This window comes from Desmodus rotundus, chromosome 4 (genome assembly GCF_022682495.2).
Source record: "Desmodus rotundus isolate HL8 chromosome 4, HLdesRot8A.1, whole genome shotgun sequence".
In the NCBI taxonomy this organism is placed as follows: domain Eukaryota; kingdom Metazoa; phylum Chordata; class Mammalia; order Chiroptera; family Phyllostomidae; genus Desmodus; species Desmodus rotundus.
Genome location: NC_071390.1, coordinates 18,584,804 through 18,612,647, shown reverse-complemented (window position 1 = coordinate 18,612,647; position 27,844 = coordinate 18,584,804). Strand labels below are relative to the sequence as shown.

The 27,844-nt window shown below is 42.1% G+C and overlaps 1 protein-coding gene across 1 annotated transcript in view; it reads left to right on the top strand.

Moving 5' to 3' along the window:
* The window catches only part of SORCS3 (sortilin related VPS10 domain containing receptor 3), a 545,108-nt gene that overhangs the window by 342,500 nt on the left and 174,764 nt on the right, over window positions 1-27,844 (top strand). The window contains exon 5 of the mRNA XM_024555801.3: window positions 6,037-6,110. Within this exon, the coding sequence (XP_024411569.3) occupies window positions 6,037-6,110 (74 nt within the window). The remainder of the gene's footprint in view (window positions 1-6,036; window positions 6,111-27,844) is intronic.

Genomic DNA, 27,844 nt, shown 5'->3' with positions numbered 1-27,844 from the left:
ATAAAAAGTTATTACTATAAAAATATAAGTTAAAAAAACACAGGCTTGTATTACTATGAAGGTATACGAAGGTCTGTCCAGAAAAATTCCAGCCATTGTTAATGTAACAAGAGTGGTTTGTGTGACATCGATGTAACCTGGCAGCCAAGGAGAGTGGACTGGAATGCACATGTGTGAGCAATGACAACTTCACTGTACTAGTCAGTGGGGGCGCTGGATTCCATTCAGTGAGCATGTGTACTGTGGGGCCGTCACATTCAAAATGACTGAGCAAGTAGAACAACAAATATGCATCAAATTTTGCACCAGGCTTGAACATTCCTCCTGGAAACTACTCAGATGACTCAGAAGGCCGCAGCTATGGGCAGCGGGTGATTGGCAGCTTCACCACAACAACGTGCCTGCTCATGCATCACATCTCATGCAGAGTTTTTTTTGCAAAACATCAAATCACTAGGTGACTTAGCCCCCTTACAGGCCAGATTTGAAGCCCTGTGACTTCTGACTTTTCTCCAAACTAAAATCATCTTTGAAAGAGAAGAAATTTCAGACCATCACTGAGATTTAGGAGAATATGCTGGGGCAGCTGATGGCAATTGGAAGAACTCTGTGAGGTCCCAAGGTGCCTACTTTTAAAGGGGACTGAGGCGTCATTGTCCTATGTACAATGTTTCTTGTATCTTATATCTTCAGTAAATGTCTCTATTTTTCTTATTACATGGCTGGATACCTTCTAGACCAACCTTGTATATCCATTGTAAAGAAATCTGAAAGTGATGGAAAATTAAAAAATATAAAACTTACCCATAATCTCACAATTCAGAGATAACAACTACTAATATTTTGGCATACTTTCTTCTAATAAGTTTCAAGTTTTTTTGCAATCTACTTTAAATAAAGTTCATGTCAATGTATGCAAGTTTTGTAGTATCTTATATAAAATTTAAAAGTAAATTATAAAGTTTTATAGTTATTTGAAATAAATTATGTATTATAAACATTTTCATATCATTAGATACTCTTCTAACACTTACTATTTAATGGTTACCTATGTACCTATGAGCTTCATTTTTATTTGAGTGTTACAACTTTGTAAAAATTTATTTTTATTTTTTCAATTTATTTTTTACTGTATTTTTTCCATTACCATTTTTCCACTTCATACCCTCTTCCACCTCCATCCACCCCCTCCCTCCTGCACTCACCACACTGCTGTCCACGTCCCTGAGTCCTTTTCCTTTTTCGTTCAAGCCCTCCACCCCCTAACCCACCCTCACCTCCAGCCAAGAACGGTCAGCCTGCTCTCCATCTATGAGTCTGTCTCTACTTTGCTTGTTAGTTCAGTTTGTTCATTAGGCTCCAAATATGAGTGAAATCATATGGCATTCTTCTTTCTCTGACTGGCTTATTTCACTTAGCATAATGTTCTTCAGGTCCATCTATGCTGTTGCAAAGGGTAAAATTTTCATCTTTTTTACAGCCACGTAATATTCCATTGTGTAAATGTCCCATAGTTGTTTTATCCATTCATCTACTGATGGACACTTGGGCTGCTTCCAAATCTTGGCAATTGTAAATAACACTGTGATAAACATGGAAGACATACAGATGGCCAATAGAGGTATAAAAAGATGCTCAATATCACCAATCATCAGAAAAATGTGAATTTAAACCACAATGAGGTATCACTTCATACTGGTGAGAATGATTATCATCAATAAATCAACAAACAACTAGTACTGGTGAGGATGTGGAGAAAGGGGAACCCTTTTACACTGTTGGTGGGAATGCAGATTGGTGCAGCCACTGTGGAAAGCAGTATGCAGTTACCTCACAAAATTAAAAAGGAAACTGTCTTATGACCCAAAAATTCCACTTGTGGGGATTTATCTTAAGAAACTTGAAATGCTAATTTGAATGAATATAAGTACCCCTATGTTAATTGAGTGTTAGAGCTTTAATTTTTTAATTACTAAAGTAATGCATATTCACAATAATTAAAAAATCTAAAGAAGAAAGCACCAATGGCCCACAATCTTGCCATTGCAGAGATAACTAGTATTAATATTGTAACATTGCTCGCATCGCAGCATAGTTGTCTGAGTACATGTCTTCCACTCTTCGTGGAGTTTTTAACCTCGGTAAGTCCAGCACTTAGTTCAGTGCTTGAAGCACAACAGTTGGTTGATACACTTTTAGCGAATGAATGAATGAAGAAATGGATGAACAGAAACCTGCAAAGATTCACCTTGTGGTAGAATAAAATTTGTTTCACACTCAGCTAAAAACTTACTAGATTGAGAGACACAAGTAGCTAACCCAAGGCCCTTAATGAATAGGAGCCTGCTCTTTCCGTCCATCTGAATCAGCCTCTAGGCAGAGAATTCAATTTAATTTTTCTCCCATCAGTCAAACTGAAGAGCTGAAAAAGCAAAACCAGAAACAGGGGAGGCAGGAGGTGGAACAGGCTTGGATGAGGACATCAGCAGCTCATCTCCTATTCTTTCTCTGGTACAAAGAGGGGAGAGGAGCCATGTGTGAGAGGAGAGGAGCCATGCTGTTCCCAAGGCTGAGTGCTAGCAGGAGCTGGGGCGGACGGCAGCCCGCCACACCAGGACTCTCCACGATAGAAGGGCTGATCATGTCTCCAGGAAATGGAGACCCCCACAGTGTCAGTGCGACCCTCATGGTTTACCCCTGGCCTGCCTGTGGAGTTTGCAGCAGTGGCAGACACAGTCACGCTGGATTTCACTTGGAGGAATTTGGGGATGTTTGCTATGATTGGAATCAGGGCTGACAGAGACTCCAATAATATCTGTGGGATATAGAGGGCTCCAACTAAAGTCTCTTCTGTATTTAATTGGGAAACATGTGTTTTAAGTCTGAGCATCCATCTCTCAGACACCTGCAATGGGAGGGAGAGTGTTCCGTTTCTTAAAACCCTGCATTGAAAACTCAGTTTTTGCAGTAAAATTTATGGATCTATGCTTTTCAGTGGGATCATCTGGTCCTCACAAACCCTGTCCTTCCTCCCAAACTGCCCCAACATAGATAGATATACATACAGATAGATATGGAAACATTCACAAGTGGATGGATGGATGGATGGGCAGAAAGAGAGATGGATTAATGGGCAGCCAGACCGGCAACCTCTGTCTTCTCAGCCAGCAACAGTCATCACCAACCTCCATCCTCCGAACAGCTTCTCTACAAGCCAAGCCCAAGACCTTGGCCGTATTGACACCTTTGTTCTTATTGTCTCCTCCACTCAGTACAATCTCCACCCTCCTTCTCGCCTGTGCACATCACCTACCTCCAAAGGCCTAGCTCAGGATATAGTTCTCCAGGAAACCTTGTTGTTCCATGTCTACCCCTGTTAGTCTTGCCCGTTCCTCACAGGGGTGTCCAAGCTGTGGCCTGTGGGCTGCATGTGGCCCAGGATGGCTGTGAATATGGCCCAACACAAAATCATAAATTTACTTAAAACATTATGAGGTATTTGTGTGATTATGTGTCACAATGTATTGAATGTGTGGCCCAAGACAACTCCTCTTCTTCCAGTGTGTCTCAGAGACCCCAAAAGGTTGGACACCCCTGTTAGAGCTTTAGCCTTTGCCCCCTTTCCCCCTTTTGTGTGGTGCATCTGCACGTATATTCCAATGGTCAGCAGTTACCCTTTTTGCTGCTTGCAGACTGGGATGTGGCTCTGTGTGCTCTGTCGTTTAATGGTACAGAGCTAGTATCGTTTGTTCACTGAGCTGATAAAGAAAGAGAGGGACAGAAGGTGGTGGGGAAGAGTGTTGCCTGTTTTCCCCCTGCGCAGAGTTGGACACGCACAGTAGTTAGTACTTACTCATGAAGTGAGAGCCCAGTTTGGGTAAATGTGGTGAGAGTTGAGAGGTGGTGTAGAGTTGGTGTGGTATAGTATAAGCTTGCCGTCAGCTGAATCAGGATGGCATCCTGGTTTTCCGTGTTGTTGCTGCAGTCACTTTGTAGACTAAGTGTTAGAATCTTAATCTATAAAATGGGGATGCAGATGAACACATCTGTCCTTCACTGGACAAAAAAGAGACTTTTTATGTAGTTCATAGTACCAGTGTTCAATAAATATTTGCTGAATTAAATTGAAATGGGCCAAATTTTTCCCAAACCTCTCAAACCATTTTTGAAATTACCAGGAATTTATTCAAAAATTATTTCTGTATGGACTATAAGATTATGGTCTCAGAACTTAACAGACAGCAAAGTTGCCTGGGTGTGTTGTGCTGGACAGTGCATCCCTCTAGGTGAGCAGCTCCGGGGATGTGGTTACAGGAATATACTTCAACTGACACCATTTCTATGAACTTGAGGGCCACCTACTTTTGCCTTTCTCAATTGCTCTACCTATAAAAGTTTGTGGGAGAAATATAAACATGCTGAAATCTTCACTATCATCTAGACACCATGATTACATGGAAGGAGAGGTGAGCTAGGCACCAGAAAACTTAAATTCTAGTTTCTTTGACCAAAACGTAACTTCTCCATGACTGCGTTTCCTTAACCATGAAAGAGGTTTGTGTGTTCCCTGTTAGGTGCCCAGAATTGTTTAACCACTGGTACGTAAATGTGAGTAAGGCATGATCCTTGCCCCTCTCTGACTCATAGTTTAGTAGGAGGAGAGGCTTCCAACCATAAATGGTTAGTGTGAACAACTTCCTAGAGGCAGACTGTAAAAATAGCGGTGACACCATGGAGCGCATGGTTAACTCTGCCTGGGGTGACCAGAAAATGCTTGGGAACAGGAGTTTAAGTTAGTAATAACTGTTCTTCCTTTTTTACAGTGTCTTTTTAAGCCTCAACTGTATGTGAAAGAACAATGTGGTTGAATTACTGTTATTATTTCATTCTTAGATTCAGATATTGTACTATCGGGCATTCTATTGAAAAGAAACCCCAGTCTCCTGACTGGTCTCTTAGGTATGCTGCACTTTCCCTTATGTGTTACAAAGGGGTCAGACTCTACATCCATAAAATAAGTGAATGTGGGATCTGACTCTTTAGTCATGCAGAGATTTTTAAAAATTTTTCAAAGTTCTGGGGGCTCTCCTGGAATTTTTTCTCATTCTCTGAGTTGCTCTGCATCCTAACCTGCCTATTTTAATGAGTGATTTATGCAACAGATATCTGGTGAACCCTTTATATGTATTCAAGGAATGTAAACACAACTAAACACAGCCAAATCCAAAAGACACAACCATCTATTAGCCTGTGATTAGTGCTCAATGGAAACCAAAGATGAGTACAGTGAATTGGGAAGGAGGAATGATGAGTGGGCTGAAGTGGTCAGAACAGGCTTTGCAGAGGAGGCCGTACTTGTGCTGGTCCTGCACGGATGGGTAATTTTTACTTGGGCACGAGAGGGGCCTTATCTTTGCCATTTTGCAAGCACATGGGAGTCTATATGAGCCTGGTATCACGAGTGACACTGAGGGGTTCATTTTGTTTAGATTATATATGGGAGCAGTAAGAAAGGACACTGAAGGAGCCCAGTCTTTTGCATATAATATTAGCTCAGATCCCAGCTGATGACCATTTTTACATAGGTGTTCCATTTTCTCTCTGAGCCCAGAATCTGCCTCTTCTTTGTATTGATACCCACCAGAGCATTTACATGTAGGACTTGCCAATAAATACTTTTGAAATTGAATTGTTTTAGATGTAGCTAAAGACTTTCATGGGCTTTGAGGGAAGAAGGAGACATACTTTTATTAAAGATTTTACCTCTAAAGGAGAGAATGATGGATGGCAACAGAAATGGATTTATACTCAGCTCAAAACCATCAGTCAATTGCATACATACTAAGAACCTACTTGTGCTAGAAAGCACAATAATAAGCACAGTGCACTCATGTACATGTATTTTTATCTGGATACACCAGACGCCTGCTTGGGCGTATGAGGCACTCTGGTGGGTTGGAATGTCATTCTCCAGGGGGAAGACCCATGTAGTCATGTTGAAAGTGCTTATGCTCTCCTCACTTCATTGTTTTGCAGCTCTACAGCTCCATGGACTTTGGGAGACGCTGGCAACTCATGCATGAACGCATCACCCCCAACAGGTTTTACTGGTAAGCCCCATCTGCAGACTCTGCCACAGACTCACCTTCTTGGATAAAGAATTATCAGAGGGCAAAGCACGATGAACAATTCCTGGGCACCTTCATCATTGAAGGCACATGTGTTCTAGTCCTTTGCTTCTCAAAGTGGTGTTCCTGGACCAGCAATATCAGGGTCACCTGGGAGCTTGTTAGAAATGCAGATTCTCCAGCAAGACATACCGATCAGGAGCCAGCATGTAACAGCTTCCCTGGTGATTTAACATGCACATTAAAGTTCACGAAGCACTGGGCTAGAGAGCTCAATGAGAAACTCATGGCTAGACCCTCTTAGCTATGTACTCATCTCCCTTCTATTTGGAAAAAAAACCCCCAAATCTTTTATGTGCCTTTTGTAAAAGGCCATATTTCCTAAAATGTCCTCTGAAGAACACTAGTCACACCCACAAAGTTTCTCTTCTCATAAGTGATTTTATAGTCAGATAATCTGAATTATGATTGGCCAGCTCTACCCTCCTGAAGACTCAGGATTTGTGTTAGGGTATCAGACTCTGGGGAGGCCCTGAGTGAAGAAGCCTGCTGAACTTCAAATGACTTATTTCTACACTTATTTTACTACAAAATGTGTGTGTGTGTGTGTGTGTGTGTTCACAACAGATAAATCCTTCAGAACAACTTCTGGGGAGCACATTTTGAAAAAAAGCTTTTATAGGAGTGAGTTCATATTCCATATGGAGAATTAGCCCTCCCCCAATCAGAAAGTGACTTTATTAATTGGTGTTCCTTTATAGATCCATACAATTTTCACCTTGGTTATCACAAGATAAACTTGTTCTGATATAATTTTACCTCTTGCTCTTCCTTGCTCTTCCATGAAATACTTCTTATTTTTCAGTAGAGGAGAAAGTCAAAGCATTCAAGATTAGGAAGCATACACTAAAGAGTATTGCATGCTTAATTATATGCCTAACGTAAAACAAAACCAAAATTCACAGTGTTTGAAAGTAGTATTTCATGTCTCCTTTGAATACCTTAGGGCAATTCCCTTAAGAAGTCATGATGTGGCACTTATGCCCTACATAAGGCACGGGTGGGTGTGCGGTGGATGTAGCAGGGAGCTAGCGGTGGTGAGCACCTTGTACATATGCACGTCTACACCAACGTCTTTGGAAGGACCCACAAAACTGTGTCTGGAGCTAAAAATGATGACTTCCGAAGCATACTGTGAAAAGCAACTGCGTTTTATTCGTATAGTTTAGAGTCCTGGAAGAGCAAAGGGAGTTGGAGTATTGCTCTTGATTCAATGCCTGGACTATCCCCAGTTATTTTGTGCTTTTCAGACCAATATTATTTGGTCTGTAACAATTATTACAATCATTATTTGGTGTGTACTTGGAACTATTGAGATTTTTTCAGTAGACTGGGGCAGAAATAGGGAATATTTGTTTCTCCAGTATTCTGGCTGCGGAACTGTAGCCTTTGCTCGGTTAACATGGACCAGAGTCTCAGCGTGCTGTCTGTCTCTCAGCGTCCCTTGAACAAGCTCTAGGGATAGTAAGGCAGCTAGTTAACTAGGAAGTCATGTTGATGGAGAAGGAAACTACCATAGACTGGATAAGCCTTGTCATTGTTTCTGAAGGAAATTAAAATAAAGGGGATGAAGGGCCACGTTTTTCTATCTTTGCAAGAGCAACAGCAGACTGTTCCAGCTGCTGCCACCCTCCCCCTTCCTTTGTGCAGCAGAGAGAATAAATCCCTGGGTTCTAATAATTGTGTTTCATCTCTCTTCCACTCGGTGCTCCTTTCATATATGCCCCATGGGGAAATATAAAAGTTAGTGCCCGTGCTAGCTAGCCAAGTGGTAGCTGGAAATTTCATTTTTGTAATTATCGCTTCTTTGTTTCTGATGTATAATTGCCGTGATTATTCTTTTAGATGTCATAGGAGTCACAGAAGAAGAACAACTTTTTACATAGACTTCTTTTTCCCTCAATGACAGAACTCGAGGCCGCTGAAAGCTCTAAACCACTTCTGTTTGAGAGACATAGCCTCCATGGGTTAGGAGTAGAAATATCCTCGTGGAACCTCCTTGAGAAAAGACAAGATGCATATTTCTGAGTGTAGAGTATAGCTTTGGCTGAGACAGGGCCTCTTTAAGCTGGGTGTTCTTCATCCATGTAATGGGAACACTATTCTTCTCATCAATTTCATGCAGTTATTGAAGGAACAGATACGATCAGTTGGACACTTGGCAATTTCATTTCTGCATTTCTAATTTCTAATTTGTAAGTTATAAGTCTTTAAGTACTGTGTTTATTAGCAATTCTGAAGACCATGGCACATAAGTGATTTGTCATTTTTCTGGGACACAAATTTGAATCCCAGGCACAGACTATGTGCCCATGGACATCCATTAACAATTGAATGGGCCTAATTTACTTCTAAGAGTGCCCATCTCAACTAACTTTATATTCCTCTACTTTTTGAGTCATGATTCTTATGGAGTAGTAAAAATAAAAAAAAAATCAACAACAAGAAGCCTTAAAACTCCTTCTTCGGGAGGGATGGTGTAGAGTGAGGTGGGATTGGAGGCGGTGGAGAAACACAGAGGAAGAATAGCCATGCCAAAAACAAGACACTGAAATGAAAGATGGTGTTAAAAAGACTTTGATCGTATTTATCATATGGGATGTAGACAAATAGAGTGAACATGCAATTCAGGAGTAATATCGTTCAAATATTGTTATTCACAATTTGAAGATTTGCAAATATCTAAGGATAGATTCTTCTTGAATGGCACATTTCTTCTCCCATGCAAACTTCCAAGTATGGAAAGTAGTGGCCTGGAGGGGATTTGTAGGAAGAACACCATGCTTGAGAAGTGATTTCTGTCAAGGGCGCAGGAGGAAGATCTGACCCCACGCATGCCTCATACTTGCTCTTTATCTAAGATGAGGATCCTTGTAATGGCTGGGAAAGTGTGTTGGAGATTATAAGGAGCTATCACTTTTATCCTCTTCCTCCTTCCTGCCCCACAATATTTGTGGATTAGGCAGAGCATGGGGCATACTATTCATCAACACTATTAATAAAATCTTCATTGAGAAATAAAATTTTCTTTATGAATACTACATGTTCTAACTCCATCAAGTGAGGTCACCTAGAAATGTTATACTGTGGAGTGATTCAGCCATCAAACATGCCCCAAGAATAGGACTGACTGATAGGAAAGCCCCTTCTTTACTCATTCAATACCTGGTTAAACAAAGGTGGAGTAACTATCCTAACATAATCCCTTTCTAGTCTTTGCTTGGGCAGCATTGTCATAAGGAAAAAGCATTAGGTTTCTTTTTGTTTGATTGTTTCTTTCTTATATCCTACTGAGCTGCAAATGAATGGTATTTTCACTCTTCCTGTGGGAGATATTTAACAGGCAGGCACATTCTGCAGTGGGAGGAGCTGTTTCCTCTGCACATCCAATGTGAACACTTGTTGTGGTTCACAGCTTTGCCTTGGTGGCCCCTCACCCTCCCTAGGTGTCCACCTTCTTCCAGCATCTTTTCCAAAGAGTTCACAGGCATCCTCGGCTTTGCTGAGTTTCATGTGTGACTGGTCTGGCCTGTTTAAGTGCCTCTGGTCTCCGATGGCATTTGCTTGTATAGTATTATGAAAGAGAGAAAGAATGTTCCTAGTGTCTCTTCCTTACTTAATTATCCTCTGTCCTGAAAGATTGGGGTCTTTTTGTTTATCTTCCTTGCTATCACTTCAGGCAGGGGTGGTGATAAAGTAATACACCCTAAGGCAGCAGTCCCCAAACTTTTTGGCACCAGGGACTGGTGGTTTCGTGGAAGACAATTTTTCCATAGACTGGGGTGGGGGGACAGTTTTGGGACGATTCAAGCATATGACATTCAAGCTCACATCCTGCTGTGTGGCCCCATTCCTAACAGGCCTGGTCCAAGGCCTGGAGATTGGGAACCCTGCCCTAAGGTGTCAGGGGACTTAAACTCTGACCCGATTTCTGGGGTATTTGGATTGCTGCATGGACTGGTCTTGAGAGTCAGAAACCCCTGAAGTCAACAGATGTAGTAGACCTTCTAGGTCAGCCTACTTTAGTGGGGACAGGGGCAGGGTCCTCGAGGACAGCTCTTGAGCTGTTATGAGCCTAGTTTCAGGTTCAGGAGTGACAGGGACAGTCAGGATGGGCTCCAGGTCTCTACTGGACTTGCTAAAGGTCAGCTTACTGATTGTTGATTTCTAGGATGCTTTTTCAGAAAGGCTATGAAGGAGGTTGGGAAGAATGGAAAAGCGAAGCATGTCCTCCTGGTGTGTATAGATAGGAGGTCCTAGGAAAATGGTTTTTAAAGAAGAAAGGGGCGGTATGGAAATAAAAAACAATCTTTCATTATTCTGATTTTAACCAGCCTCTTTTTAAATGCATATGATCTTTTATATGTGGCCTTAACATATTACATATGAATTTATATAATCTTCCTTTTCTCCTCCTAATGTTTTATTGTAACAATTTTTGTTATTATAAAATCTCTATAAATGTCATTTTTAATTGTCTATGCAACACTTCATTATTGAAAGATACCCACTTTATTCCTACTGTGATTTATTTTTATTGGACATAGAGATTTTTTATATATTTATTATTATAAATATGTTTCATTAGTATTTTATGCGTATTTCTTTAACACCTAGGTTTGTTTTCTGGGACCATTGTAACCCAAATAAAAACTCAATTGTGATTGTCCAATCTCAGCAAAATATCACATTTAAATGGCGTGATCCCAGCTCAACAATGAACGCCTTGCAGAGCAATGTAGCTTTCAAGTGAACATTTTCTTGGAGGAGTTTGCAAAGAAGCATGTGTCACACAGCACACAGCAAGTCTTCTGAAGCTCCTTTGACCATATCTGTCTCTCCAAAGTCCTCCTCATCACGGAAGTTATTTCTCATCTTTTCCTTCTTTCTCCATGGGCTCTTGGTCACAGAGCTTTATTGTCCACTGGGCATCCCTCCCAGAGCCTCCCAAACGCTTACACCCTCCTCCCCAAGTACCATCAATTTTCAATATAGAATGGTCTACCCCTTATCTTTACCTCTCCTTCTACCTCTCTCACTCCATCCTCAGCAAACCAGTATAATATTCCATAGGTGTACATCCCTTAGAACATTGAGGAAGGGGGGTTAGAAATTGTTAGGGTTTAGTACTTTTGATATAATCACCACTAGAAGGGGGATAATTACATTAAAATACAAAAATTTTGAGTATTTTAATGCCTATTATTAAAAATATTAGTAAATTCGTATGCTACTATATAGTCCCACATGTAACATGGCGGTATCAGTCTGTTTATAGTGAATATTTATTTTCTCCTCATGGTAGGTAGCCTGCAATACAACCCTTTAAGATCTCTATCTTTTGGAGTCCATCCCATTGTACAGGCCCCTCCCTTTAAATTTGGGCTGAATTTAGTGACTTGCTTCTAGTGAATAGCATGGGGTGCAGGCGATGAGATGTCACTTCAGGCAATGGTTTTCATCTTAGGTGGGCTCTCTTGCTTGGTTGGTCAAAGCAAATGGTCATGTTTTGAGATGTCCTATGGACAGGCCCATGTGGCAAGGGACTGAGGAGGGTCTTCAGTCAGTAGTAAGTGAGGCACTGAGGCTCTCAGTCCAAAGCGTAGTTCCAGTGAGGAACAACTGAATCCTGCTGACAATCACGTGAGTGAGCTTGCAAGTACACCCTCTCCAGTCAGGCCTTCAGATGAGACTGCAGCCCTGGCAGACACACTGATCTAAGTCTTGTGAGAGACCTTGAGGATTGGGCACCTCACTGAGTCATGTCCAGATGTCTGACCCATAAAATCAGTGAGATAATAAATATTTGTTGCTTTTAGCTGCTAAGTTTGATCATAATTTGTCACACAGAAATTGATAACCAATATACTTCTCCCTGATCATCATTTTTTCCATGTTTATTTTTGAACATAAAGTAACTGCTTCTGTTTTGGACCATTTCCTCATTTGCCCTATACTGGTATCAACCCTCTAGATGTTGAGCTTTACTAATTGTTTGGGGCTACCCTTTCAGTAGGGAAATATCATGATGTCCTGATGATATTCTGGCATCCTGATGCTTAGATTCTATGGGGGTTAACAGAACTCAGAACTGTATCCTCAGTCTTATTGAAGCTCATCTAATATATTGAGGTTGTCTAACTTTATTTATTTTATTGTTGTTCAATTACAGTCATCCCCATTTTTCCACCATTCTCTCCCCTGCCCTACCCACACCCCAACTTCCACATGCAATCCCCCCCTACCATTGTCTTTGTCCATGGGTCCTTTATACATGTTCCTTGATGACCCTTCCTTTTCTTTACCCCATTATCCCTTCCCTCCTCCCTTCTGGTTACTGTCATTTTGTTCTTTATTTTCATGTCTCTAGTTCTGTTTTACTTGTTTGTTTGTTTGTTTTTAGTACAGAGGCTAGTATATCTGCCTATCTGACTATTCTATTCTATTGTATTCTGTTCTAGTTTATTTCTATTATACATTTTGATGACAGGATTGCATTTTCTGAGAATATTGTTGATTCTGAATATGTGTGCATCTGTGCACATATGTTTATGTAAAGTATGTGCAAGTGTGCACATACCCATGTGGAGAAATTCTAATTTCCCTTAAGCCGTAGACCTCCCTTGTGTCTGGGTCCTAGAGTTACCCATCTCAGCGTGGTAGCAGCTGCAGGTGTAGACGACATAGGGCAGAGATGCAGGAGCTGTAAATGGGAAATGATTACCTTGAAATAAAGTGTCTGGAGTGAACCCTCTCGCACCTTTACCTCAATTTAAACTCTATAGATCTCACCTGTTCTTGAATACATTCTATGTTTTGCTGCAAAAAATGGGCTCCATCTATTTAGCTAGGAACTCATTTAGACCTTAAACTAAGGCTCCCAAAGAACCACGCGCCAAGTCATCCCTACACTTTAATGCATTATCCACGAAGGGACAGAGTTAAGGAATAGGCAGAATGGCTTGAGATTGCTTCCTGGAAAATCAAGGCCTTTTCAAACAAAGTTACCATTACGGGATGAACTTTTGAAGCTGCCTCTAAATGTGCATCTACAATTTCGCAAACACCGTCATTTGCAATCTCAAGTAATGCGATTTAGGCATCGACCTGATATAAGGGATCAGATTTAGAGGCCCTTTGCAAACCAGGGTATGCCACAAATAATACTTAATTCAGCTCTCCCTTACATTTTAAAAATGGTGAAGCAATTTAAAACTACATTACATTCAAAATAATACATGCAAGGTCAGGAGGGGGATTTGAAAGCTCAGCTTGCAAGCAGAAAATGGTTTCTCCTTGGCTGGTGGGGGCTGCCCATGCTGTATGTCTGGTTGCATCTTGGCCTTGGAAGAGCTATCTTAATGCTAAGAGTAAAATGCAATGCTTGGAGTTTACACGGCAGTCTGCCAGTGCGCTGAGGAAGACAGGATGTTCACCTTCCCCTTGGATGGAATTAGGATGTACTGGACTCGTGTGACAGTTATGCCTAGCACGTGTCAGTTCTATGAGAGAGTAGAAGAAAGGAGACATATGTAGCTATGTACATAATGATTTCTTTACTATGAAAAGAAGGGGTCATATTTGACCCTGCCTTGGGCAACCTGAAAAGATTAGTGTGTCTTAAACACAGATTCCAAAATTTCCTCGCCCAATCCATGTAACAAAAATTCTAAGACGGAAATGGAAACACCATCCTATTCTCTTTCTCTAGGTTTTCAGCCAGTGTCTCCAGAATTAGATTCACCTGCCTTTCAAATGCTTTCTCTACCTGGATGATTATGCGGAGCATATGAGAAGTGTCCGTTCAGCTCAGAGACTGTGGAATCTCATTGCTAAGAGACTTTCAGAGGAGAGCAAATTTAACTGTGCTCCTCGTGGGTGAGATTTCAGCTGGTTGTTGTCCTTTAAGGGCAGGGTCAGGAGAGACGCCGTGTGGAGCAGAGAGGCTTGACTACCCTAGTGGAGTGGTCTTCCTGAAGCTCAGATTTCTTCACATCCAGCCTGCTCCTTAAAGAAGTGGGGAGAGTGAATACACTGACGGCAATGAGCTGTTCAGCAGCCTTAGGAGTAGGGACTATGAGAATTGGAGGGTCAGGGAGAGGGCTAGGAGAAGAAAGTGAAAGATTTGGGCTGAATAGCCCATGAAGAAACTCCAAACTAAGGGCTAGGGGGCTGTTTAAAATGAGGTCGGATACACAGTTGCAGGATGAAGGACTCACCCTTTTCTCCCGGAGGAAATCTAAGAGTGTTCTATTCCAGATTGGGTTGGGATGTGCATTAGTCTGCTCAGGCTGCCATAACAAAATACCAGAAATTAATTTTCTCACTGTTTCGGAAGCTGAAAGTCTGAGATCAGGGGGCCAGCGTGGTTGCTTTCTGGCAAAAAGCTCTCTTCCTGGCTTGTGGATGGCCATCTTCTTGCTGTGTCCTTGCATGGTAGAGAAGATGAGAGAGCAAGCGTGCTCTCTGGTGTCCCTTCTTCTCCTTCTCTTCCTGCTCCTCACTCTTCTTCTTTTTAAAGATTTTACTTACTTATTTTTAGAGAGAGGGGAAGGGAGGGATAAAGACAGGTGGAGAGACATTGATGTGAGAGAGAAACATGGATCGGTTGACTCTTGCATGCGCCTCGACTGGGGACCAAACCCACAACCCAGGCACGTGTACTGACTAGGAAATGAACCGGTGACCCTTCACTTAGTGGAACAATGCCCAACCAACTGAGCTACACTGGTCAGGCCTCTCTGGTGTCCCTTCTTGTAAGGACATGAATCCCATCATGAGGGTCCTATGCTCATGACCTTATCTAAACCTGATTGCTTTCCACAGGTCCCATCTCCAGATACCGTCCTATTGGGGGAGAAGAGTTCTGTAGCAGAAATGACTAAGGCTGGAGGGAAAAGATGGAGAGACAATGCCAACATGTCAAAGATATTAAGAGGGAAGGAACACAGTTATTAACTACTTTTATTTTCTAATTGTAGACACAATACAAACTTGCTGTAGACATTGAAGAAAAAGTAGAAAAATAAAAAGAAAATGATTATCTATAATTTCACTGCACAGAAAATACCACTTAAAAAAAATCAGGTACTACTTCCTATACTTTTTCCCACATCATAATATAGTGTAATTGTAAGCTTATTTAACTTTTATCACAGTCCAGATCATGCTTTTAATACAGCCATGGGGATGTAAAGTACAGTAGAGGAAATGGAGTAGCCAACGAACTTATACACATGATCCATGGACATTAACAATTGTGGGGGGATTGCCTGAGGGAGTGGGGGTTGCTGGGTGGAGGGGGGCAAAGGGGAAAAATCAGGACAACTGTAATAGCATAATCAATAAAATATAACTACAAAATAAAAAATAAAATTTTGTATTTAAAAAATAAACATTTTTTATACCATTCTCTATAATTTCGAAATATAACTGAGCACCAGCCTGTGAATCAAAAGGTCACAGGTTCCATTCCCCATTAGGGCACACGCCGGGGTTGCAGGCCAGGTCCCCAGTTGGGGTTGCGCGAGAGGCAATGGATTGATGTTTTTCTTGCACATGGATGTTTTTCTCTCTCTCTTTCTCCTTCCCTTCCCCTCTCTCTAAAAATAAAAAATAAATAAGATCTTTAAAAAATGATGTATTAGGTAGGCAATTAGCAATCTCAACTGCAGAAATAAACATTAAAAAATAAACATAATTTAAAACTTGCATGACTTGCATTGTGTTCTAATTGGTGGATACATAATAACCGAATTACTCTTTTATCATTTAACCTCAATTCTAAACTTTTACTATTAGAGAAGGCATTGGAATGTTGTTTTGAAAACCTTTAAGTAATTATTTGTTCAAGGTCTGATTAATGTAATTTTGAGGATAGACTATCAAAACAATATATATAAATATTGTCATGTCAAACTGTTCTCCAGGAAGTTTATACCAGTTTTCACCTCAACTAGTAAAATATCATTTCATTACACCTCATAAAAATTTGATTTAAAAAGTAATCTTATTTCATATGCAAAAATGGATCTCCTTTGTTTTAATTTGCATTTCTTATCAGATCGGTGAGTTTAGACATGTTTTTATATGTTTATTAGCCATTGTATTTCTTTTATGTGACCATCTGTTTTATATCTTTTTTATTACGAGTCCTTTATTTGGTCTCTAATTTTGTTTCAATATTGTCCCCAGTTTGTTCTTTGGGTTTTAATTGCCTTATGATTTTTAACATACATTTTAGTTTAAAAAATTGATAAAATATTTTTACTTTTCTCATTATAATGTCTTCTATTACTTTATGTTCAGAAAGTGTCCTCAACCTGTGATAATGTGAATATTATCTGAAGTTTTCTGATTTATAATGCAGTTCTATTAAATATATAACTATACAATGTATACTATTTATATATTACATATATGTTAGGTAATATATCAGACATAAAATACTGTCTTTTCTCCTATATTATGCTTTAGAAATCTTATACTACTACTTCATCCTGTGACTATATCATCATTTAATCAGTTTAATAATTTTATCTATACTGATGGATATTTTTAGAATTTATGGGATTTCTATTTACTATTTCTAGTAAAATAAAATCCAATGAACATGTCCTCACTTAAATCTGTGCTCATATTTCTGACTGTTTGATTTGACAGTTTCCTATAGGGGACTCTGGTCATAGTTAGGCACTCTTGAGGCTGATGGCATTTGTCAGCTTTTATTCTAATGGGTTGGTGAGTCCTCTGTTCCCTGAGCTGGGCCTCACTGTGTTTAATTATTGTTTATAACAGAACATAGTGCCTGGCTGGGCAAATTTCCTCTCCTGAAATCCATAACAAAATAAAACAAAAATAAATAACCATCTTTTTCAAAATATTCTTGGCTTGCCATACTCATTTATTCATCCAAATGAATTTGGAATCACTTTGTCATGTTCCAAAATCTCCCAATTCCCTCACTCCGTAAATGAACTATCGACTAGAATTGCAGCAAAGCTATAAATTCATTTAAAGAGAAAAGAATCTCTTTCAATATCCAGTTTTCATTTTTGACCATATGGTTTGTCTTTCCTTTAATTCCATTTCTGCGTGTTCCTCAGTGAAACTGTATACGTCTCTTCATATTAGCCCTACACAGTTTCAGCTACATTGTTTCTAGGAAGTTTCGCCTTTGGTGCTATTGTAAGTAAAGATGTCTCGCACACAGCATCTGCCTTCAGACCGGCGTGGCTGAACTGGGCAGCCATGAGGAGTGTCTGTAGCTTGCCTCCGTGCATACGTAGTTGGTATCCTAAGATTCTTTACGTTATGAAGAAAATTTGTTTTTTGTAAACTTTAAGTGATTGGAGAGTGTGATGTGACGAGTGGGGGCTTGGGTGTCTAAACAGGAGACAAGCTCCCCCCTTCATAGCTGTGTGGCCTTGGGCAGTTGTTTTTCTCTCTTTGCAGCATGCCCCTCTGGTCAGAGCAGACACCAACTGGTATTCCCTGCTATTGGCTCTTGGGTGAGTGTCAGGTTTCTCAGCCTGGCACACAGTCCTTAATAAATATCAGCTATGAAATTAATAATAAAACAGCTTATAATATGAGAGGATAATTGGACATGATGACCATCCTCCTTAATTGGGTGGCAAATGGTACTTAGCATCTCTGCAACTAAGCTAGGTTTGGTATGTCTGAATACTTTCCCCCCCACCATCAAGTCCCATTGCCTAGTAGCCAGTGTTTGTATTTCTGACATGATTTTCCAGCTATCAGCATATGTCTTAGTATTATACTTGTTAAAACTATTTTTAGAGAAAAGTGTTTCTGGCTTGATGTTAATAAAATTAAATAAAATTCATAAGGCCATAAACTGAATATTGTGTTGTAGCAGATCTCATGTACTGTAACAGATGCGAGGCAAATGTTGAATCAAATCCAGGCAGATTGCTGAAGGACTGTGGCCTGAACCGGGAAACACCCAAGGAATATTAGAGGAGCTGTTGGGATTGCTCAGAGGATGAAGGGCTCAGGTGAGGCTGGTGTGCCCATCAAAGTCGTTTCTCCCAAAGGAGAACTGGAGAATCTTGAGGAGTGATTTCAATTGGCCAGTAAGAAAGGGAGACAGATTCCGGCAAGGGAGAATAATTGGAACACAGCCTAGGTCATGGTATGTTTGGGAGCAGTTGGTAGATCTGCTAGAGTGGGGTTCTCAACTTCAGCATTTTTGACATGTCTTTGACTGGAAGATTATCCCATGCATGGTATGAGGGTCAGTTGGCTCCCAGGTCTCTGCTCCATAAATGCCTGCGGCACCCCTTTAGTTGTGAAAATGGCTCCAGGTGTTGCCAAATGTTCTTTGAGGGGCAAAAACCCTCCCATCCGTCTGTCACTGAGAACTACTGTGCTAGAAAAATAAAAGTGCATTGAGAGACCATGGGAAATAAAACTGGGGACACTAGGTTCAGATTGTGAAGGGGGGGCCTCAAATGCCAGTTAAGTGGTTTAGACTTCTCTCTCTGGGTAATGGAGAGCATTCATCTTTTGTGCAAGGAAATGACATGATACTCATGTTTCATGAAGATTTATTGACATTTGACACTTTCCTTGAGATGCTCAAGTGCATTTCTGTGCAACTTTCTGCCTATAGATAAGGTACTGATTTTTCTCATGACAGGTACAAATCTTTAAAAGCATCCTGATTCTGGGTTCCATTTTCAATTACATGAAAAAACTCATGTAATTATAGATGTTAAAAAAGTATATATCCAACATACATTTTAAAAAATAACACATTTTGTTTATACTTGAATTGATGCAATATTAAAGGACTTTTAAACGAAGGATTTAATCATTTTAGCACAACACCTTTTATTTTTTCTTGCCTTTTTCTAATTTTTGTATACATGAAAGTCATTTCTCACAAAATCGTATTCTGCCCCCATTTTATGTCTATTTTCTTTCACTTACACCCAGCCTGAACAATAGTCTATAGGTATGTGTAAGATCATTTTGAAGGTGGCAGAATATTCCCCTCATTTATACTAAAGAATTATGGAAAAGGTAGAGTGGAAAGGACGCTGGCCGATGATCTGGCCTAGTGATTTCTCCAGCAGTGCTCTTGGATGCTCTGTGGGGGTTCTGATAAGTTGCCCCAGGACATAGTGAAGCCTGGGGCGGGGCGCTTATGGATCATGGCCCTCCCATTTCTGCTGCAGCCAGCACGACTGACCTTGTTCATTAGCTTTACATGTTAGGCTTCGGCAGAGTGTTACTTTGAAAGGTAGAAGACCATTTATGAAAGAAACAAAACTGTTTACAAAATCATTGATCTAGGCATTTAAAAAAATTCATTTTTTACAAGCCGCCTACAGGTTATCTTTCCTCAATGTCTACACCGCCCTGCAGTGTCCAGCTCCATAGTGAAGACAGTGCTCGAATGGTTAAAGTCATTGCCAGACTCCCTAAGCCTGGCGTGTCAGTGAGGATACAATCCGAGGACCCTCTTCTCTGTCCACAGGCTTACCTCGTTTTGGTGAGAACGTAACTGTCCACATTTACGTGGACATGATTTTGGCAATTTAAGTGCTAGTTCATGGAGCCAGGTATAAGAGAGGATGCAAGGCTGTGGGAATGGGGTTGGAAGAAGTGCTCACAGACCCCTTTATTTGCTTGGAGGCCAATGGCACTGAGGGTCAGTCACACTCTAGCTTGTTTTGTTTTTGTTCATTCGTTTGTTTTTTCCTCGAAGGGATGCCTAAAATAGGAAATTTTTTTCTAGAAAGTTAGGTTTTTTCCAGCTGTCAGCATCTTGCTTTTGAAAGACAACTGTTTTTTTCTTCTGCATACCTGTTTTGTGTGTGTCTGAGTCTTGCAAAAGGCCTTTGCTACCCCTGATCAAGGGACAAAATTCCGATTCCAGAATCCACGGTGCTTCTCCTTAAATCCCCCCAAATAAGGACACAGTTTCCCCTGTTAGTCATCTCACTCATATCTGCTCTTTGGAAAGGCAGCCCGCATGATGGATTTGGGGCCTGCCCCCCTCCTCATCTCCCCGCTGGCCAGCTGGGTCATATTCACACATTCTTCAACATTTTCCCTAACCGTGTGGGAGAGAAGCTGTCAGGCAGTTTGAGCAGAACTGTGTACAGTGGAGGCAGAGAGAGAGCCCCCGGGGGATTCCTGCTCTGCCCATTCAGCATTTCGGATGAATTTGAGGAGACTCAGGCTTTGAAAAGGTCAAACCCTGGAACCAGTCTGATCTATAAAAGGCACCCAAGTATGCGATAACTGCTAAGGAGCCTGGCCCAAAGCACTGGGGGTTTCCAACGGGGTAGCCACGCATGCCTCCGTGCAGCTGGGAATGAGAGGTCCGAGATCCTGCCTCACAGATTTTATGGCATCTGTCCCCCTGTTTAACAAGTGCCATGAAAAGAAGGGACAGTGAACTAGAACAAAAGGAGTTGGGTTTATGACTTTTTCCTTTTGTGGAAGAGGAGCTTTGGAACATGAATTACGTAATTAGGGAACCACGCCTTCCTTCTCTTTTCCTTTCTTTCATTCTTTTTTTTTTTTTATGTGAGATTTGTTAGGATTTTCCCAGAGCTGAGAGAAATTCAATAAGCTAGGTGGAGAAAATCTGTGCCTCACCTGAAACTAAGATGAAATGATAGTGAATGTTAACTGTAACTAAAAAAGAAAACAGTGCTGAATATAAAAAGGAAAAAAATATTGATTACATATTTTTGTCCAATCCCCTGGTAAAATGTAGTGATTCCTTTTTGTTAAAAAAAAAAAAATCTGACTTTCGTGTAGTGGAAAGAGAGCCTGAGGAAGAGTCAGGGCTTCTGGCTGCGAATTCTACTCCTGCCGCTGGAACAGGGGCCAGGCGTAGGGATGTCTTTGGCTTTCTATGGATTTATCTGCAGCATTCAAAGGGCTTGATAGAAGGTCTTAGAAGTTCTATCCAATGCTTTCATCCCAAGAGTCTGTAGGCCTCTGGCAGCTTGGGGGCTGCTCGCCAGCACCAGGTGGTGGCAGGAGAGGAAGTCCCGTTCTCTCCTCTGATAGGGGAGAATTTTGGGGTTTTTTTTTTAGATGATGTCGAAGGGAGAACCTGCAGTGGATTGACCTGAGGTTGTTAAAAATGCAGATTCTTGATCTGACTCTCTAGACCTGGGCATCAGGAATTTCTATTTTAACATTTTCTCCCAGCAATTCCTTGGCCCATTGGGTTTTAGAAACCGAAGGAGTTGGTTAGGAATTGGTTTGAAAACCAGGGAGGCAAATCAGTGGGGTACCAGGTGTTGTGCTGTTGTTACTATACAGGGGCCTGGCCCCGAGTGGGTCTGCCTAGGGCCAGCCAGTGGTGTGTGGGTTGGGTTCTTGACTTCATGTAGGAAAGATTTTACAACACAAGCCCAGGTGACTATGAGGGTACATTTATTAAAGCTGGAGAGAGGGAAACAAGGAAGGGCCCAGCATAGAAACAGCAACAGGAGAGCCTAGGTCGGGTTGCCTTAGTTCCCTGGGAAGTCAGAGAAAAAGGGACCTTGGGGACATGTTCAGGGGATTAGCCTGGGAGGAACTGCCACTGCCCAGTGTTACTCTGGTTACAGGTCGGGGTCCCTTAGAGGTTAGGAGAAAGAAGAGAAGGAAGAAGAGGGGAAAGGGAATGACTTGGGCTGCTCCCCAGAGGAAAAGCTGAAGCCCTGGGTCTTCTGTCTTGAAGCCTTTATCTCTCTCTTGCAGGCTGGAATCTTAGGGGAGGTCTCAGGGGAGGGTTTCAGTAGACTATGCATCAGTTCTCCAGGTGTGCTCTTTCAGGGTCACGGTCTCACTGACTGGTCAGTGACAGAGTTAATCATTGCAGCTGGTCCTGCTATTGCCCACCAGTTCTGCTGCTTTCTTGGGCCTGGAGCTGAAATACAGCTGAGGCCTAATATTATCTCCGGGGAGACGACCTTCTGTATCTGGCTGTAAATTGCTTGGCCATTTTGTTTAGCTATCTCAATTTCCCTAGTACACTTGCCAAGGAATCTTCCTAGCTTCTTACTATCCTGCCTCACTTTGAGTGGTACAGACTAGGACCCCTCATCAAAAAATCTCTCCTTTCTTTGCAGTATTTGACATCCATAATTACAATCAATAAAGACACTGCAATCAGAGAAGACATTGCCACCTCCAGGCATCTTTTAAAAATGTGTTTACTCCATGCTAAATGAGATAGTACATTTAATTGTGCTGTGAAAGCTGTAAAGCATTATTAAAATGTTTTGTAAATGTAAAATGTTGTATAGATATTAGTCATTATGAAGACAATGCCTCTAGTTTTTATTAACACTATGGCATGAATGAGGTTATGATTGCATCAGTGTTTAGCTAGATGTACTTACTGAGGAATTTCATTCAAGAGGTGGTTTTGGGTCCCTACTCCATGAACAGGGTATACATACAAAGGGATATAAAAGACAGGAGGTATGGGTTATTGTTCCAATTCTTAGCTCTCTCTTAAGTAATAGAATTATACATTTATGTCCATGCCATGTAACTTTGTGGTGCTTTTTGACTTTATATGTAGTGGTTACTTCCTCAGCCCCTTGACTATGGGATCATGCATGTGACTTGCTTTCTTTAAGTTTAGCAGATATGACCCAAGTAGAAGATTTAAAATCCCTGCCTGGTTGGGTGTGCCTCTGTCACCTCTGCCATCCCAAGGTAGCTGTGGCCCTTCATCCCAGACTCCATAATGAACACATGGAACATGCCCAAGCGCACACCTCGGTGAAGAGCCAAGCTCTGCCCAATTCCTAGCTTGGAGCAGACCGCCCATGGAACCCAGCCTAGACGAGCCGATTCCCAACTGGCCCCTAAATGTATGAGCAAATTGCATAACTATTGTAAGCCACTGAATTTTGGGATGGTCCATTGTATAGCAAAAGCTAACTGGATGCAGCAGGACAAAGAACAGTTGGGACAAGTGGACACATGTGTGATACAAAGGTGGTGGAGTGCCATGAGAGAGGTACAAGCTGAGACAGAGAGAGATCACAGGAGGTGGCCTCACCAAAGCCTTCATGGAGGACTGGCATGTGAGAGGATACTTAAAAGACGGGTTCAGTTACAACAGGTAAAGCTTCTGTGTGGGTTTGGGGGCCTTCTGGCGTGATGTTGTGTCAGGCACTTCAGGCAGAGGAAGGAGCAGCAGGAGAGCCTCAAAAGTGAGAGAACACAGGTTGTGTTTAGATAATTGTTAGTAGTTCAACGGGTCATGAAGTTCAAGTTCTACACTTGTGAGAGAAGAGATGCCGATACGGCTGGAAAGAAGACTAAAGTGATAACTTAGAGGTTTTAAATGCCAGGTTGAAGATTTTGCAGTTAATAAAGTACACCCTTGGATGGTTCTACTCAGGGTCAGGCATGCTCAGCACTGGCCTTTAGGAAGGTCATTCTTGCAGTGGGATGAAGGGCAAACCATAGAAGGAAGAGCTTGAGACTGGTGGCCTATTAAAAGGCTATTCCTAGGGGCAACGAGTACTGAAAACAGGAGGTGGAACTCCAGACAAATCTGGAAAATGTGCTTTACAATTAAAAATGAAAACGAACATCTTGAAGAGTAGAAAATAAATTCAAATCCTTTTTCCACCCTAGAGTGTTGTTTTCAGTCTTTATAATGTCTAAAAACTCAAATTCTACTTGGAAATAAATCAGCAGGTTATAGTGACTACAGATGTATAGATTTTACAAATACATCTTAAAAAATATTTTATTTATTTATTTTTAGAGAGAGAGGAGGGGAGGGAGAAAGAGAGGAACATCAGTGTGTGGTTGCCTCTCACGCACTCCCCACTGGGGACCTGGCTCGCAACTCAGGCATGTGCCCTGACTGGGAATCGAACCAGCGACCCTTTGGTTTGCAGGCTGGCACTCAATCCACTGAGCCACACCAGTCAGGCTACAAATATGTATTTAATGAGTGTTTAAATTCAGAATAATATTAACACACTTCCCAGAAAGCCATGCTCTGGACTTGGGTGTAATTTCCTCCAAGGTAACAAGGCACTGAAACCATGTCCCCTGAGTGGCTTTATGCATATTTGGTAATATGGGGGGATGGGTAGATGTTGTAGGCTGTGTTCCTTTGGTTCATAGATTAAGGTAGAAACTTGCGTGCAGGAGATCTGGGAGCTCTCAGGAATCACAACCCCTTTGAGGAGGGAGAGGTGCAACGTGGGCAGGGCAGAGGATGGGCTGAGATGCAGTTGAGCTCCCGTGGGAGCTGTATGGCTGGGATGGCTGTGTAGTTGGAGATGTCCAGCCTTGAGCTAAGGGATTAGGAGATGTGGGCTACCCCCAGGAAGAGGCGTGATTTGGTAAGTGGCTGTCCCCAATCTGGAGACTTCTCAGTGAGAGACTCAGCTGAGAGTCATCAGGCACCTCTACTCCCAACACTGGAAGTGAATGCCTGGAACAGAGTGGGGTCCAGATAGCACACGACTCTATCCACTGCAGTGGGGAGAGGTAGGTCTACTCCCCAATTTTGTACTTGTTCCTAAGAGGAAGATAAACTTCTATTCTATTATAACAGCAAAAAACAACAACGCAATAATAAGCAAATAACAATGATAACAACAGGTTATCATTTATCAAGGGCTTATGCTATGCCAAGAAATGTGCTAGGTCCATGGCATCCATCATTGCAATTATCTTTTTAATGAGTGTGCAGTGAGAACAGCGTAGTGGCCCAATGTGTGGGGTTGGCTGCAGACTGCCTAGGCTTGAATCACGGTTGGACTGCTAATTAGGCAGCATGACCATGGGCACGCAGGGCCTCAGTTTCTTCGTGGGAATAACACCAAGAGTCTGCTCCCTAGGCTTGTGGCAAGCGTTGTGTGAACTAGGAAATAGTAGGGCTGGTTTTTCTGAGTGCAATGCTGTCAAGTTCAGTTTTTGGTGTTTGTGGGAAGGTGGGCCAGAGAAGGGTGTCACAATAAGGACCCTGCTCAGCCAGAGGATGTTAGATGTTTGGGGGACAGTGTGGGCTAAGGGTACAGCAGGAGAGAGAATTGTGACAAGCAGGGGAGTGCAGACGACTGCCGAGCTCACAGTGTTTCCGTGCCTTTCTCCAGAAAGGGCTAAGCTGGTCATGAAAAGATCTAAACCTAGGGAGTTGACACCTCGTGTCATTGTACTGAATGCCAAGCTCGGAGTTTTGTCTGAGGAAGTCGCCTCTGTGCCATAGACCATGTCGATGTAGATGCTTCTATTCAGCCTCAGCACCGTGCCGGGCTCCGTCAGACACTTCTTGATCACAGGGATGGTCTTTTAGGCTCAGATATCTGCCCTGGTTATAAAAGAGGCTCGTCAGTCAGGTATGATTGCTGGACTGGGAAGTGGGCGAGGCCAGAGGGAAACGCCAGCGGGGGAGGCGACCATAGAGAAACTCATTGTTGTATGTCATTAATCACTAATTGCTGAATGATTTTATTCTATGGCAGACATAAAATATCACTTGAGATTTTACAGCCAGTTCTGGCTTTAAGAAAACAATTCCTTATGTCAAAATGACTATTAAATTAAGTGATTCCGTATTAAACATCCTATGGGCTCCAGATGATTTATGGGGCTATGTAATGAATAAAAACCTTTTCCTTCCGGCTGCTCGGAGATCAGCAGCCATTTCTGGAACAGCCATGGACTTTGGGAACTCAAGAGGGAGATGCTGGTTTCTAAGAGACCCCCCAAGATGCTTAGAGCTGGAAGGGAGTCTTGACAAAACAGACCAGCCACCCTCCTTTGACGGAAAAGAAACCGAGGCTCAGAGAGGTAACATGACCCGCCCTCATTCCCGCAGTGTAGGCAGTGGTGTAGGCAGTGGTGCAGCGCTGCATCTGTTGTGTTGCTGTTACTCTTAATTATGCATTTCCCCATTATCCCAGCTGTCCATTCTGTTCCTATTTTGTAAATGACAAACCGAGTCTTAGCAAACTCTTTTTGTAGGTTACCTCAAATATAACCATTTTGAAGATAAGGCTCAATGCCTTTCAATGACACCCATGTGCATTCATTGCCCCAAATTTGCTTTCATGTGTTCTGAGTGGTGGCAGACCCAGAAAATGACCTGCAAGTAAATTGTTTTGCCCTCACAGTGTATTTCCACTGAAGGATTCATTTACAGTTTTACACCTGGAGCACTGTGGGGCCACTGAATATATACCAGCCCCAGTCCCTTCCTTCAGAGGGCTTGTAATGCAGCCGGCTGACCTCAGTGTGCATCTGTGTGATCCAGATACTTTGTGCCACGGGAAACTGGAGGTCAGTGTAGGTCTCAGAGGTAGTGGCATTGGAGCTAGTTTTGGCAAGGTGAGACCCAGCAAAGTCAGATGAAGGAGGGTGGGAATATTTCAGCCAGAGCAGCAGCAGGGGCTAGAGATTCAGAGACAGAAATAAGAGTGATGTTTGGAGATGCTGAGGACTGGGGCTTTGCACCCTGGTTAAACCTCAGCCAGGTAGGATGTGATCTGATTATGAAGGGCCTAAAACCCAGGCAGAGGAGTTGAAAATCCTAGAGCTCATGTTGTCTTAGTTAATGTTTGCTGGCTTCTCTCATTAACTGATCATGTGCACTTATCTCTCCCCCTAACTAGATTATAAACATTTTCTAGGCAAGAATCCCACCAGATTATCTCTGAATACATCGTCTCACACGGTGTTAGACATATGGATAATTACAGGAAGGAAAGAAGGAAGAAAGGAAGGGAGTTAGGTCAGGAAGGGAGCCTGCTATCTGCTGTGTTGATCAAGGGCCACATGAAGTAAGCCTGGAGCGGATGCCAGGCCTGAGGAGCCGAGCTTCCCTGGAGAAAATTTAGGAAGTAGCCCGTAGCCTGTGGCTCAGCTCTGTGGCCATTCTAGTGTCCTCAGGATGGCAGCTGTGCGCATGCTGCTAGCTCCCACAGTTCCTGCAGGTGGCCCCAGAGTGCCACCCTGGCGGGACTGCTTTACTTCTTTCAACAAACATCTGCTGAACATCTAGCAGAAGCCAGGCACTGTAGCAGGCGCCAGCATCGAATGGTAGGCCAAACAGACATGGTCTCTTTCTCTTTGGCACTTACAGTCCAGCAGGGAAAACAGATGATCATCACTCGATGTAATTGCTAACTGTGATAAAAAGCAGGAGGTCGTGTGAGTGTGAAACGGAGGGATTCGGCATGACCTGGGAGTTTTAAAGGCCTTCCTTCATAGTGTATATATATAACAAGGAACCTACCCAGTCAGATATATATATATGCATACTTACAAAATCAAAATATGTAGGATGGCGGTAATGAGGAGTCTTTGTGGGCGGTCCATCTTTCTAATCTACACATGAGTGAGTCTGAGGAGGTTCAGTATCTTGTGGATGGCATCAGTAGTTCTGGTTCTAACCTAACTCTCCTGCCAAGAAACCACGTGTTTATGGTGAATCACCTCCTCCCTGTGCATTTCAGCTTCCTTAACTGAGGAATGGGAGTTTGTATTAGCATCATTGTTACTCAGAGTATAGTCCAGGGGTCACTGGTGGTCCACCAACTGCTATTGGTCTGTGAAGAAGTAATTAGAGATAAGTATATCCATTGAGAGTCTTTAGAAACCTGTATAGCAACTTGACATTCTGTGATATTTTTACT